At 38.2% G+C, this 16,086-nt stretch overlaps 1 protein-coding gene across 3 annotated transcripts in view; it reads left to right on the forward strand.

Moving 5' to 3' along the window:
• The window catches only part of BBOF1 (basal body orientation factor 1), a 40,783-nt gene that overhangs the window by 19,931 nt on the left and 4,766 nt on the right, over nt 1-16,086 (forward strand). For all 3 annotated transcript variants that reach the window (XM_007184443.2, XM_007184444.2, XM_057542397.1), the window contains exons 5-11: nt 3,149-3,229; nt 6,146-6,216; nt 7,120-7,264; nt 8,562-9,055; nt 11,223-11,324; nt 15,416-15,490; nt 15,655-15,769. In XM_007184443.2, coding sequence (XP_007184505.1) covers nt 3,149-3,229; nt 6,146-6,216; nt 7,120-7,264; nt 8,562-9,055; nt 11,223-11,324; nt 15,416-15,490; nt 15,655-15,769 — 1,083 coding nt within the window. The remainder of the gene's footprint in view (nt 1-3,148; nt 3,230-6,145; nt 6,217-7,119; nt 7,265-8,561; nt 9,056-11,222; nt 11,325-15,415; nt 15,491-15,654; nt 15,770-16,086) is intronic.

The following is a 16,086-nucleotide window of genomic DNA, read 5'->3' on the forward strand; positions in this document are numbered from 1 at the left end:
AGAGTAACACTGACATATATACACTACCAAATGTAAAACAGATAGCTAGTGGGAAGCAGCCGCATAGCACAGGGAGATCAGCTCAGTGCTTTGTGACCACCTAGAGGGGTGGGATAGGGAGGGTGGGAGGGAGGCTCAAGAGGAAGGGGTTATGAGGATATGGGAATATATGTATACATATAGCTGATTCACTTTGTGATACAGCAGAAACTAACACAACATTGTAAAGCAATTATACTCCAATAAAGATGTTAAAAAAAAAACAACTAGTTTTGCATATTCTATTGCGCCTTGGTGTGATTTTTTTTTAAAGAACAATGTTGCCACCTAGTGGAGAAATAAATTGCAGCCCTTTCAAAGAGGGGTGGTGGGCCGGGAAAACTTAAAATTCAAAGGCAAAAGATACTGGCTAATGGGAAAAAATAAGATGGTTCTGTGGAATCCCAAATATGGAAGAATTAAGGCAGGTGTGGGGCCCATGAATTTTAAAAAAGGGAGGAAAATTAATTATACTGTGCCTATAGGATTCATTATACAAATTTAAAAGAGGCCAATTAAGTTCAGCTTATCAAAAGGTATTCAAAGCATAAATTTAAAGAAAAAATTATTTCCATTACGTGATTAACAAAAGGAGCATACATTGGTAGGTTGCAATTAATATTTTTAAAATAATTTTTTTTAGTCTTTCTTCTTTTGACAAAGTGATAATACCCATTTCAGCAAATTTAGCTGATAAAAGAAAATGAAAAACCCTCCCCTCACAACTACATAACTTAAAGATAACCGTTGTTAATATTTTGGTATATTGTCTTTACTTTTTCCACCTCTGCTATGTATAAGTATATATATATATATATATATATATATATTTTTTTTTTTTTTTTTTTTAAACAAGATCTAGTAGCAGCAGGTCTCTTTTTTTTAAGTTTAATTTTTAAAATCTATTTATGGCTGTGTTGGGTCTTCGTTTCTGTGCGAGGGCTTTCTCTAGTTGTGGCAAGTGGGGGCCACTCCTCATCGCGGTGCGCGGGCCTCTCATTGCCGCGGCCTCTCTTGTTGTGGAGCACAGGCTCCAGACGCGCAGGCTCAGTAATTGTGGCTCACGGGCCTACTTGCTCCGCGGCACGTGGGATCCTCCCAGACCAGGACTCGAACCCGTGTCCCCTGCACTGGCAGGCAGATTCTCAACCACTGTGCCACCAGGGAAGCCCCTGTATAAGTATATTTTAAAGTATCTACAATATATGCTATTTTTACAAAAATAAGGTTATGATGTACAAATTGTTTGTTAACCTGATTTTTTGACTTTACATATTGTGAACATTTTTCAATGCCATTATGTATTTTTCTATAAAACCCTTTGACTAGATGCATGGAATTTCACTGGGTAGATATATCATGATTTACTAGTCGGTCCCTTGTTGTTGGACATTTGGACTTTTTTCTAATTTTTCACTATTATAAACTGAGGAACATCTAAGTAACAAAGTATTTTTCTATATTTTTAATTAGTTTTTAGGATAACTTCTTAGAAGTTATAGTGAAATTTATAGGTTAAATTAGAACGTGAACTTTTAAGGTTTTTCATATACATTGCCTAATTATCTTTCAAAAGATTTATTTATTAATTTATAGATTTTTGGGGAGCCCAATGGCAATTGAAAGGTCCACCCCCCCCATCCCACTGGGATGGTAGACATTTCCACAAACTTATATATTGACATTAATTTTGAAAGTCTTTGACAATATGAGGCCATTTTTTAAAAATTGTATAAAAAATACAGGAAGAGGGCTTCCCTGGTGGCGCAGTGGTTGAGAATCTGCCTGTCAATGCAGGGGACACGGGTTCGAGCCCTGGTCTGGGAAGATCCCACATGCCGCAGAGCAGCTAGGCCCGTGAGCCACAATTACTGAGCCTGCGCATCTGGAGCCTGTGCTCTGCAACAAGAGAGGCTGCGACAGTGAGAGGCCCGCGCACCGCGATAAAGAGTGGCCCCCACTTGCCACAACTAGAGAAAGCCCTCGCACAGAAACGAAGACCCAACACAGCCATAAATAAATAAATAAATAAATAAATAAATAAATAAATAAAAATTAAAAAAAAATACAGGAAGAAAGAAGAACATCTGAAATCATATGATATGGATCAAATGGAGATTTAATGCTGTTAGGAGAGAGATCACAGTAAGGAAAATTGTGAAGTATAAGGGAGGACAATGTTAGACATAAAATAACTAACCTCTGTATTAAATGGTTACTATTCTAAGTATTTTATGTGTATTATTTGTTATTTAATCTTTGTCACACCTCTCTGAGAATAGCTACTATTATTATCCTCTTTTTACCCTGGAGACTTGAGACTTAGAGAAGATGAGTGATTTGTCCAAACAGCTGGTAAGAGAGGTAACAGTTGAACTCTGGTCTGTGTGATGGAAAGCTCTTCTCTACTGCCTTTTCTTGTGGCATGAATATTAGATTGAGTGTGCCGATTTCAGTCTGATTGGCTCTTGCCAGTATATATAGCCTTCAGGATCATAGCTTTAAGTTAGCTCAATTCTCTTTGCCTGGAAGAATTTTATGTCCTTTTTATTCTATGTAGTTTTAGAGGATAGAAGGATCTGTCTATGGGAATCACAGGGAGATACTTTTTAGATTGATACTAGGAAGAATTTTCTAAAAATGGGAACTCTTAAAAGGGCAGCCTAGTGAATTAATAGGATTTGATTAGTGATACTTCTGTCTCTAGATATTTTTCTCATAGAAGAGATTCCTATATTAAGTGGGAGGTTTGTATAGTTTGACTCCTAAGATTCCTGGTAATTCTAAAATATTATGATTCTGTGAGTCCACACGTTTAAAATGAAGATATTTGGGGGGGGGAAATGAATATGATAATAACTTATCTGAATGTTCTGAAAACTGTTATTCATGAAAAGCTTTTTAGAAACTCAATACTGATCTTGTAAATCTATAGACAATTATTAGAAGTATGGTACTCAGAGGGAGGGCATGGAGTTTTTCTGTGTGTTCAGGATTAAGAGGTAATGTATAACAGAAAATATTTCTTGACTGCGAATTTTCTAGGAATATGCCCCAATCCACCCCATTTCCTACTGACCATTCTTTCTTTTCGTTATTTTAATTTTAGCTGAAGGAGGACTTAAGGAACACAGAGCAGAAACATCAGGAGACTCTTAGGAGATTGGAAGGCAGGTTTTTGGAAGAAAAGGTACAGCATATTTGCATTAATAAATAAATATTTTGTGTACTAGAACGACGTAAGTATATTTATATGTATTCTGAGACATCAGCTTTTCATTTGGTATCTATTTTTTTTTAAATTTTTTTATTTACTTATTTATTTATTTTTGGCTGTGTTGGGTCTTCGTTTCTGTGCGAGGGCTTTCTCCAGTTGCGGCGAGCAGGGGCCACTCTTCATCGCGATGCGCGGGCCTCTCACTATCGCGGCCTCTCTTGTTGCAGAGCACAGGCTCCAGACGCGCAGGCTCAGTAGTTGTGGCTCACGGGCCTAGTTGCTCCGCGGCATGTGGGATCTTCCCAGACCAGGGCTCGAACCCGTGTCCCCTGCATTGGCAGGCAGATTCTCAACCACTGCGCCACCAGGGAAGCCCTCATTTGGTATCTTATTAGAAGATTATCTTTTTCCCCCCCTCTTAGAGATTCTTGAAATCCTCAAGAGAGATTGTCATCTGACCAAGGCTTCAGGACACATCCCCTCACCCCAGCTTGGTGTCTCCTGGTGGAACTAAAGCTCCATGTACCACTTTTTGTAGGGGAGATGGGATTAGAGAGGTTGCTCTGATACACGTGAGGGTCTTCCCTTAGTCAAGCCAACTAAGGATGTTAATAAAAGGGGCTCAGGACTTCCCTGGTGGTGCAGTGGTGTAGAATCCGCCTACCAGTGCAGGGGACACGGGTTCGAGCCCTGGTCCAGGAAGATCCCACATGCCGCGGAGCAACAAAGCCCATGCACCACAACTACTGAGCCTGCGCTCTAAAGCCCGCGAGCCACAATTACTGAAGCCCGTGTGCCTTGAGCCTGTGCTCCGCAGCAAGAGAAGCCACCGCAGTGAGAAGCCCACGCACCACAACAAAGAGTGGCCCCCATGTGCGCAGCAACGAAGACCCAAAGCAGCCATAAATAAATAAATAAATAAATAAATAAATAAATAAAAAGGGGGCTCAAAAATGTTCCTTAGCACATCACAAACTTCCACATTTCTCTGTGCTTCTAAAGTTAATTCTCAGAGTCCCCCTGGTTTATCTTTAATTCTTTCAATTTTTTCTTTAAATTTTCATCCTTAGGAAAGAAATGAATAAATTTTTTCACAAATTGGTGGGAATGTAGGGAAGTGAGGGTGAGGCAAATAAGTACTCATATCAGGTTTATATAAAAGGATTTGCTTTCAAAAGTGGCTCTAGGTTTCCAGTTTGTGTATTGAATAACCCGGGAGTGGGGCAGGAGCAGTATCTAGATGCTTTCCCTCTCAGGCACTTCCTGGCACTGCTAGGAGTGGAAGTGCTCAGGAACGGGCTGCTCTCAGCTGCCTCTTTCCTCACTCCACCCTACACTGGATCTCTCTCCTACTTGGTGTAACATTCCACAAACAAATGTTAGAAGTGCTTGGTCAGTTTACAGATTACTTGAATGACAGTGCTTATATAAATAGGATTTTTATGTCTAGAAGTAGGTGGCTGCTGGCCTTTCCCTCATAATTGCAAGATGGTTAATGCAGCTCTGAGAGTCATCTCTTTTAGGGCGGGAAGAAGGGAGGCTCCATCTGTATCTGTCCCTTTTATCTGGAAACCATAAAACTTTCCCCAGAAGCTCCTAGCAGATTTCTTCTTACATCTCTCCGATTGTCCAGAACCATGTTATAATGGACGCCAGGGAAAAAGGGTGTTTTGTTTCTCCAGCCACTGGTGGAAGCTGGGAAGGAAAAAGGAGGATGGGAATGAGTGTTGGGTTGTCCAGCCACAGCAGTGTCTGCCTTACCATGTGAGGTACAGACTTGATGGTTAGATACAAACTCCTGTACTGGTTTGAGCCCCGGTGCTGCTGGTCCATGGCAATGGGCTTTCTAGTAAGCCCTGTTCATTCATCTCATACCTCAGCATGTTCCACCTGATCATATAAAGGACTTCCCTCAGGTTATTAGTATTTTGTTGTGTTTTCCCATTTAATCCTTTCTGTTCCTTGAACCACCAAACCCTTCCCCACCTGCATATTTTTGTACTTGCTATTCTCTCTTCCTGAAATGTTCTTATCACAGTTCTGGCTTATTCTCATTCTTCAGAGCTCAAATGTCATCTCCTCAAAGAGATAATCCCTAAACCCAATCTAAAATTACCCCCCTCAGTTACTATCTGTTTCGTTACCCCATTTATTTCATTTATAGCATTTATCACAGTCTATGAATTCTCTTATTTGTTTACTTGCTGGGAGGCTGTAAAGCATCAAATTGCCTGCATATGAATCCCTGCTCTGCCATTTACTAGCTGTATGATTTTGGACAAGTCACTAACCTTTCTCTCAGTTTCCTCAGTCCTTGTCTTTGGGGACAATAATAGTACCTAATTCATAGGTATCTAATTACATTGTTGTGAGAAGTAAATAATACATGTGTAGAACCATGCCTGGCACATAGTAAATGCTCAATGCATTTTAATTATTATTACTGTTTGGATCTCATCCTAGAATATAACCTCCATGAGAACAGGAACCTTATCTGTTATGTTCACCACAGCATCTCTAGTATCTTAAAAAATCTGGTACACTATTAGTACTCAATAGGAATTTGTTGAATGAATGAATAAATGATTCTCATCACATTGTATTTAACAGAAATTTCTCCCAGCTCTGCTTTCCAGGTCTGATGTGGAATTTTTTTCTATTTATATGTCATTTTGCTTTTTTAATGGTGAAATTGGGAAGTACCCTAAAGTCCCTGTGTTCACACTATCCTCTTTGCTGGCTCCTCCACTGATACTTGGAGTACTTCACGTCAGGTCATGTGGACAGGAGCATTTTATTTGACATTATGAAATAAATACTTAACTTTTTATGTGTAGAATTTGTTGTTAGAAATATAACTGTATTAAAACAGCCTATTTTCTTTTTTAGCACCGACTAGAAAAAGAGGCTGAGAAGAAGATAATAATGCTGGCAGACAGAGCCCACCATGAAGCTGTTGTGTAGGAGATCGCTGCCTCTTTTTTCTTTCTAATAGCCTCTCTTACCTCTTTGCTAGTCTTTTTGGTTCTTATCATGTTTTCTACCCCCTTCTCTCCTGGTTTGCTTTCTTCAAATTTTCTGTTTTACTTTCCTTCACTGTTTCTTTCTCTCTGTGTACCCACCCCTTTTCCATCCACCCTTTTTGTAGCAGCATAGTGTGGAGAAAAGAACCTGGGCTTTGAAGTTACACTTTGGTTCTCAACATGTATACTAACTGACTGTAAGAAGATTTCTTACCTTTTTTGAAATTAAATTTCTTCATCTAAAAATGGGGTCAATAATGGCAACTGTGCACGGTTGTCATGAGGTATATTAGTGAAAGTAACACTAAACTGCACTATGTTAATAAACTAAGTCTCAATGGTTTATTTCTAATCTAGTGTGGGTCTGACAGCTCTACTCCAGGGGTGATTGAGGAACCTGGGCTGCTTCCATCTTGTTCTTCATGTCCAGTCACATGTACAAAGAACATGGGAAACTCATACCTGCCCTTAATTGCCTTGGACTGGAAGTAACACGTCCCTTTTTACTTTCCTGTTGGTGAGAACTTAGTTCTCAAGATCCCCACCTAACCATTGAGTACCCACCATAAGGTAAATAAGTGCTGGTCATTATTATTTTTTTAAATTATTGAATATTATTATTTTTTGGTTGCCCTGTGCAGCTTGCGGGATCTTAGTTCCCTGACCAGGGATTGAACCCGGGCGGGCCACGTCAGTGAAATTGCCGAGTCCTAACCACTGGACTGCCAGGGAATTCCAGATGATCATTATTATTAATGTTAGGGGATAAAGCAGTCATTGTTCTAGTTTGGTAATATTTAAAACTTAGGTCTGTGTTTTGGGATCTTATATCTATTTCAGGCAATTGAACAATGCTGGAAGAGCTGTTTTTAAAGAGAATGTTTATCTCCAGAAAGCTCTCGCATACCACCTGAAGGAAGCTGATGCTCTACAAAAAAACTCTCAGAAGTTGCAAGAGACTCAGACTTTCCTTTTACAGCAGAAGGTTCATTTAGATTTTGTTTCCTTTTTTTGTAAAGATTGGGTTGGTGAATACTAAGAATTGAGTATGGTAGTGATACATAAGGACAACAGGACAATTTTTCTTCTGTCTGGATGGTGTGTTTTTCTTATCTGAAAAGTGAATTACTGAATGACTTATAAGAAACTTTAGACTTGGCTTTATAAAGAATACATCCGAAACATAAATATAACTCCTGTCCTCTACTACCTTAGTATTCATTTTAGTTTGCTTAGAGTTGGTCCCTGAATCACTTAAGAATAAGTCCTCAGGGCTTCCCTGGTGCCGCAGTGGTTAAGAATCCACCTGCCAATGCAGGAGACACGGGTTCGAGCCCTGGTCTGGGAAGATCCCACATGCCGCGGAGCAACTAAGCTCGTGCGCCACAACTACTGAGCCTGCGCTGTAGAACCTGCTCGCCGCAACTAGAGAAAAGCCCGCACGTCAAAGACCCGATGCAGCCATAAATAAATAAATAAATAAATAAACTAATTAAAAAAAAAAAAAAGAATAAGTCCTCAGCTGTGACAACAATGGTTTCCCCATATAAGGTGTATCTCTCCCTAAAGGAAGTCTAGAGGTAAGCAATCCAGAGCTGGAATGGTAGTGCCACAAATTCGGCAGACACTCGGGCTCCTCAACTTTGTTCTGCAACATATGGCTTATCTCCTCAGAGTCACCTCATGGCCCCCAGCAGCTGCTGGAGCTCTAACAACAGGGAGGAAGAAGGACAAGAAGGAAAACAGCATGCCCCTCCCTTTAGAGCTCTTCCTGGAAGTCCTATACAAATTTCTACTCGCAGCTCTTCCATCAGAGCTTAGTCATGTGGCTTTGCTGAACACAAGGGAAACTGGGAATTTTCAGCTGGGCTTACTACCTTTCTGAATAAAATTGGGGTTTTATTATGAAGGAGGAAATGGAAAATGGACACTAGGATAGGCAACTAGCAGACTGCCACAGTTCGCAGTATATAGTTGTTAAATTACTGTTTTACTGTACAGTCTTACTGATTTTGGAAATTTTTTTGATAATATAAAATATTGAACTTTTTATAATTTTAGAGGAAGGAAAGTTTCTTAATTAGCAAAATTTGTGGCCTTCCTAAGTCCAGACAGGGACTCTTGATGTTTCTTACTCTTTATGCACAGAATACCAAAATATCACCATTGCAACCTGGCCTCAAACTCAAATCTCATGAAGTAATGGATATTAGTGAGGAACTTTTAAGTTCTAAAATTAATTTTTAAAAAAATCTCTCACCTCTCTCATCTTTCTGTTTTAGGAGATCAATGATCTGTTGGTTAAGGAAAAGATAATGCAGCTTACCCAGCAGAGATTACAAATCCAAACTCTTCAGAAGAAGGTAGTAAGCTTGGAGACTGCCCTGAGTTGTATGACCAAAGAGTTTGAGACTGAAGTTTTAAAACTGCAGCAGCAGGCAATGGTAGAGAACCAAGCGGGTCAGATTGAAAATTTCAAGCTGCAGCATCTTCTTCAGATGAAGGACAAGGAAATGAATCGAGTAAAGAAGCTGGCCAAGAACATACTAGATGAAAGAACAGAAGTGGAAAGATTCTTTTTAGATGCTCTACACCAAGTAAAGCAACAGATCCTATTTAGCAGAAAGCATTATAAACAGGTAGCACAAGCTGCTTTCAATTTTAAAATGAGAGAGGCATGTGCAGGAAGAACAGAATATCCCAAAATCCGAACATTTGATGGCAGAGAGCACAGCACCAATAGTGTGAATCAGGATCTTATGGAGGCCGATAAATGGTACTAATAACGCTTTAATATTTTGCCTTCGTACTGTTCTTCTTGTGCCCTTTAGAGAAATAAAAACCCTGAAAAGTTCAGTTTGGTAATATCTAAGTATTGACTAGATTACTCAGTAAGTTACTTGAGGAGAGGAACTGTCTTACTCATCTTTGTAACCCGTATGCTTAGCATACTGTGTGGGGCTTAGTAGGTATTCTTAGTAGATGTCCCCCTTTTTTGTGTGACAGAGACTTGTTAAAGGGATTATTTGTTCCATTTTGAACGTCATTGTAATATCTTTTAACATGTTCCTTTATTTTGTTTCCTATAAATTTGTTATAAAGGTTTGATTAGATTCAGGTTAAACATTTTTGATAAACATACTTTCACAAATATTTTGTAATGTTCCCTTTACTATTCTGAGATGAAATTCATAGGTAATAATATCTAATCAAACCTATAATTAAAAAAATCAATATAACAATTCTTTGCAGCAACTCTTTGTTGTACAGAACTGTCCTATGGATTGGAGGACACCCGGTAGTGCCCCCTCCATCATTGTATTAACCAAAAGTCCCCACAAGGCTTTAAAATACACTAGAGATCTACTGCCACCATGATAAAGGTGGTAGAATGATTGAGATATTTGTAGACTATATACAATGGTTGTTTCCTGTTAGCATTTTTTTGTTTTGTTTTGTTTTGGTTTGTTTTGTTTTTTTCCCTGTTAGCATTTTAATCTGTTTGAATACTTTTCTTCCTATAAACCATGGATTAAATTATAGTGCATTTTAAAGATTATTCTGAAAAAATTGTTTTATATCCCAACATGATTAGATTCTTCAAAGGCCTTAAGAAACTTAAAATGACTCCCTACTACTATGACTTAACATCTTATTGAGAGGGCTTCCAAATGTGTTTTCTGTTTTAAATTATTTTTTAATAGGCTAATATGTAGGTTCTTTTAAATTGTATAGATGTTGGGAAGGTTGGACATGGCCAGTGACTCTTCTTCAAAAATGTCCAGACTATAGTTTTTTTACCTTCTTGCCATATTCAGAAGTCTGTTAATAACACTATTACTATTATTCTATTATAATAATAGTTATTATAATAACTATTACCAAGAGAGTCACTTTATTTTTTTATTTAATAAGTCAAGCAAGTTGAGTCTCCACCATACATAAGGCAGTTTCTTTTACATTTTTTAAATCTACTGTATATTAAGTGGTGTATAAGTTTTCAGAGGAAGGTGCATAAAATGATTCTTCACATTGTTGTTGCAGAAACTGGACACTTCCCTATTCTGCCTCATGAGCAACTTATCACTTTAATCCTAGTGTTCAATAGGATTTCTGCCAGGAAGGCAGAAATTGTAGTTAAAATATTACATTATCTGCTTAAGAGGCAGATTGGGGAAGGACAATTAAAGTATATGGTGATTATAAGGCAAAACCTAAACTTAACACTAACCCAACTGACGTATATGAAAAAATATTTCTTACGTTATACATCAATACTCTATCTACATGTCAGCCAACTTTTGTAAATAGCAAGTAGACTATGAATCCTTTGGAAAAGTTATGGTATAGATAAATACCTTCTTGGAAGGCTTAGCTGCCTCTTAAGCAGATAATGATACATACAAAGACAAAAGGTACAAGAAAAAAACAGTTGTTTGATGAAATTATTTGGAGGTAAGAAATAGACTAGATAAGTTACATGTTATTTTATATATTTACCTCTTATCACTCTATTTTCATAGCAAAATATCTAATACTAAAGACTTGCTAAAAAGGAATTATCAATAATTTCACCAAACAACTGTTTTTTCTTGTACCTTTTGTCTTTGTGTTATCTGGATACATAATATTGCATTACAACTTTCTTTTTTGCTTATTTGCTTAATGTTTGAGCACAGATTTTTTTCATGTTGTTATAGTTTTTCTTATTTTCAGTTTAATGACTACATAACACTTCAAATTGGCTACCATGTTAATGTGCTTTTCAAATTTATGATTTTGTAATGGACATTGTTTGCTTTGTAGTCATTCCATTTGGAAACCTCATAATATTCAGTTATGATTTAGAAATTTTCTCATGTTTACATTTTTAATATTTTTTAAAAAGAAGAGATGCTTACTTTGACCATTTTTTTTTCATTTTTTTCTTTGAAATTCTTTAGGACAGATATTCAAGGAAATATGGACATTGGAGATTTGACCTGGGAGCAGAAAGAGAAAGTCTTGAGGTTGCTCTTTGCAAAAATGAATGGCTTTGTTCCTAGGTAACTCCCTATTTCAGTAGTGAAATACCAATTTGCTATCAAACCTAGAGGCCATATAGGAAAAGTGAACATATTCTTACTTAGAATTAAGGGAATGGGAAAGGACCAGGAAATATCAATATAAAAGGGTCATACTGCTTAGCTACTGCAACTCCCAGAGATAAAGAATGGGAGATGTGTAAGTGAGCACAAAAATGAAAGAGGTATTAGAGTTAAAGGAGAAAGAAAATAGATTAATCGTAGGTGTTTAAGGTAATGCTTCCTGAGAAGGTATAACATTGTTCAGCTGAATGAGTGGTAACGAAAGAGAAGCATAACAATTGTGAAGATTTTATTGGTCTGCAAAGATAAGTAAATTATTTTAAAGCTGATTATTAATCAAGGGGATCTCTAATACCAAGAAAAAGACCTGGAAAGGAAAACAGAAATCCACAGGTACTCCAAATAATTATTTTTAATGATTAGTTTCACTCTCTTTCTTCATTATGTTTTATCAGTGACTATAACCCTGGTTATAGTCACTTTATAGTAACTATAAAGTGGCTAAAATAAATCAACCACTTACTGATTGCTTGTTAAATGCTTGGCACCATTGTATTGTGGGGATTCAAAAGAATCAAGGGACATTGCCTTTGATCTCAAAGAGCTTACAATTTGGTTGCCCAAACAAAACCAAGCATAACAAGGAAAAAAATTAGGTGGGACAATAAAGTAAAGATGGAATTCAGACAATATGTCAGTGGGCTAGAGTAGTCAGGGAAGATTGAAAGAGGGTGACTCTGTGGGGTGCCTTGTAGGGTAGTGGTAGAGCAGGGAGGGCACATCAGGCAAGGGGTAGACAGCCTAAGTAAAAGCCCAGAGTTAGGAATGGGTGTAGGGTATTTAGGCAACATTGAGGAGAAACTGCCTGTCTTGAGGAAATTTGGTGATGCTAGAGAGTAATTACTAATTAGAAATAAGGTTTAACCTATAGACTGAATTATGATGAGCCTTAAAAACCATGCAGAAAATCCTGAACTTTTGTAGATTCTAGAGTAATGTAACAGTTTTCTTCTCTGCCTTGAAGGAATACAAAGAGCTAGAAGCCAGACTCATACTCTCTCACTGGAAGGGTTCACAGGTCATTGTTCTCAGAGCTGACCTTAACCTAACACAGTGACATGTATGATGGATTGGAGGACAGAAATAGAGTTGGGACCAACAGAAGCTGCTGCACTGCTCTGGGCACGCAGCGGTGAGGGGTTTAGGCAAGAGTGAGGGCAGTCGGAATAAAGGCGAGAAACTGAGAGACATTAAGGAAGGAGAAACAGGACTTGGTGATAAAGGACAAAAGGAATAAAGAAAAGATGGAGTAAATGTTTAAGATTTTTAGCTTAAGAAATGAAGGAATGGTGGTATGAAAGGCAAATGAAAAATCTGGAAAGCCAGTGTGAGGGAAATGTTTAAATTTTATTTAATCCATCCATTAATTCATTTAACATATACATCTTGAGTGCCAACTATTTACTGAGGATATAGTGTTGAGCAAATAAAGACATCATGCTTGATTTCAGGGAGTTTTTGGTCTACATGGAAGAAAAACATTGTTCAAATCATCACACAAATAAAAAATACAACTATGACATAAGTTCAAAGGAGTGGTATACAGTGGTAAGAGAGCCTAGATTAGGGGAATCTGACCTAATTGAGGAGATCAGGAAAGTCTCTGAGGAAGCAGAAGCTTGAGCTGATCTCTAAAGGTAAGTAGGAACAAAAGGGGGTGGAAAAAACATTCTAGACAGAAGAAATACAAGTAGTATTTTCAGTGCTGGAGATGTGGCAACATATTGGAGTGAAAACCACTTAAGGCATTTGCAAAGAGTGACTGGAGTACACATGAGAGTTTAGGAAGGGAGATTTGAGCATGTTTAGTGAAAATTGGTATTTGAGTTTAGGAAAGTGGATGAACATACAGGAATAAAGGGGCTGAGACTAGAACCTTTAGGAATAACCACAATTAAAATAAACAGGAGAATAAAGAAACAGTACAACCAAAAGAGAAGAGTTTAAAGAATTATAGGCTGAATGGAAGATGAAGAATTTTGAAATGGCTTTTGTGTCTCTGGTAGACTTTCAAAGAGTTTAATGGAAGAGGTAGGGGCAGAATCCAGACCGTAGGCACTGAATGTCTGTCTCATTGTGAGTTGATATTTCTGTACCCCAGGAAACACAGCCAGAGTACCAGGCCTCAAGTTCCACACTGTGTTGTTTTCAACACTTGGAGAAACAAAGGAATTTGGGTGAAATCTTTCACACCAAATCAGTGAACTTGAACTGGCCACAATGGGATGATGTCTAAGCCTGTTGGATGAAAAAAAGATAAGATAGGAATAGGATGATGAAATGTTGAGATGAAATGAGAAAGCTCAAACCAGCGGGGGAGGAATTAGATGATAAAAGGTCTTCCAAGGCAAGTGGAGTAATTAGGAAGTTGGTAAGAGTTCACATTTGGTTGTATATGATTGTGAATCCAACAGTACAATATTTTTCTTTGTGATTGAACTAACTCAAAGGAGTATAACCAATAAACTGCACTCTTTTAGTGCATCAACAATCACTCTGGCTATATCTCAGGCACTAGTAGTATTTAAGGTACATTTTTTTCATGCATTATTTTTGGACTGTTTAATATAGCCAGATTTTGAATGGGGTTATGCTGCTTTCATATGCACCTAATTGAGGACAAGTTTTAGGAGTGGGGTATATCTTTATCTGCTGGCAAATCAACCTACTATACTTTTTGTAACTCTGTTAATCTCACTTTCAAATTAGAATATTGAATGGATGATGTTGATTTCCTGGTTTTGTTTTTTTTTAGATTGAAAGCAAATTTATTCAGGGTGATACACACTCAATAGACAGAATGTGAGCCATCTTAGAGGGCAAGAGGGCCTATTTTTCTGTTCTTAAACTAGAGTTTCCAAAGTATAAGAAAAAATTTTCATACTGGGTCTATCTAAATTGGTAACTTTCCTGTGTTTTGAGATTCTTTTTGTGGGAAGGGAATTTTTTGGCCTTGCTTTTGGTCAGTACTCTGGTTCAACCTTGTCCATCACCATTAATAGCTGTTTATTATTATTATTATTATTATTTTTTGGGCTGCATTGGGTCTTCGTTGCTGCGCGTGGGCTTTCTCTGGTTGCGGCAAGCAGAGGCTACTCTTCGTTGCGGTGTGCAGGCCTCATTGTGGTGGTTTCTCTTGTTGTGGAGCACAGGCTCTAGGCACGTGGGCTTCAGTAGTTGTGGCACGTGGGCTCAGTAGCTGTGGCACACGGGCTTAGTTGCTCTGCGGCACATGGGATCTTCCTGGACCAGGGCTCGAACCCGTGTCCCCTGCATTGGCAGGCTGATTCTTAACCACTGTGCCACCAGGGAAGCCCTTAATAGCTATTTTATGAGTATCATCATGATTATATTCATAAATATTTCCATTTCTTAAGTTCAACATGTCTCAAGTTTAAGAGAATGTAAGTTTAAATTAACTTGCCTTATACTGCCTCTATGTGTGTATGAAAGCTCATTTTTGAAAATAAGAAGCCCATCCAACTGAAGCATTTCCCTTTAGCAGTTTTATATTTATTTATTTATTTTTTAAATTTCTATTTACTTATTTATTTTTGGCTGTGTTGGGTCTTCGTTGCTGCGTGCTGGCTTTCTCTAACTGTGGTGAGCAGGGGCTACTCTTCGTTGTGGTGCACGGGCTTCTCCTTGCAGTGACTTCTCTTGTTGCGGAGCACGGGCTCTAGGAGCACGGGCTTCAGTAGTTGCGACACGTGGGCTCAGTAGTTGTGGCATGCGGGCTCTAGAGCGCAGGCTCAGTAGTTGTGGCCACGGGCTTAGTTGCTCCGTGGCATGTGGGATCTTCCCAGACCAGGGATCGAACCCGTGTCCCCTACATTGGCAGGTGGATTCTTATCCACTGCGCCACCAGGGAAGTCCTATATTTCTTTCTTTCTTCTTCTTCTTATTTTTTCCTTTATCAGTTTTAAAGTGTAGTTGAAATACAGGGCATGTGGAGACACTGCCTCATTGTTAACTTATACCCACTACAGGAAATACAGCCAGAGTTCTAGACCTCCAGTTCCAGACTATATTGGTCCTGATGATGAAACAACAAAGGAGTTTGGGTAAGCTCTCTTGACAAAGCAATGAACATGAGCCTGATCACAATGGTGGTTGTAGACATCTTATACATACTAGAATTGAGTGAGAATAACATAACAAGTATATTGTTCTGAACCAAGTTCCATGTGTGTGGTTGTTGACAAATCTTACTTTGTCATTATTGTAGGAATGAAAGTAAGCTTCAAGATCAAACCTTCATCACCCAGCAAGTGCCAATCTTAGACTCTACTGGTGAACTGGTGATACCCAATATTCAGAAAGGATCACAAGAGTCTGACATAGTAAGGAGTCTGTAATCTAACCAAACAATATACATAATTGTTCCCCTTCCTCATGCCCCTTCTTCTAAGTCACAGTTCTTTTCTCTACTAGCCAGGAGCTCTCAGGGATCAGTGAAATGAGTAATAACATTAGTGTGAGATTGTGGACATTTTAATAAACAATATCCACACTAAGGAAGGTATATATTTAATGCAAATGCATATTTGTGCCTCTTTTAGTGTGGAAAACCTATAAATTGCCTTTTGAAATATATAGCCCAGTTAAAATATGTACTATCCTTTATGTAAGAATAAACATAGTGACCATGTAACTCTTG

This window comes from Balaenoptera acutorostrata, chromosome 3 (assembly GCF_949987535.1).
Source record: "Balaenoptera acutorostrata chromosome 3, mBalAcu1.1, whole genome shotgun sequence".
NCBI classification, from domain to species: Eukaryota; Metazoa; Chordata; class Mammalia; order Artiodactyla; family Balaenopteridae; genus Balaenoptera; species Balaenoptera acutorostrata.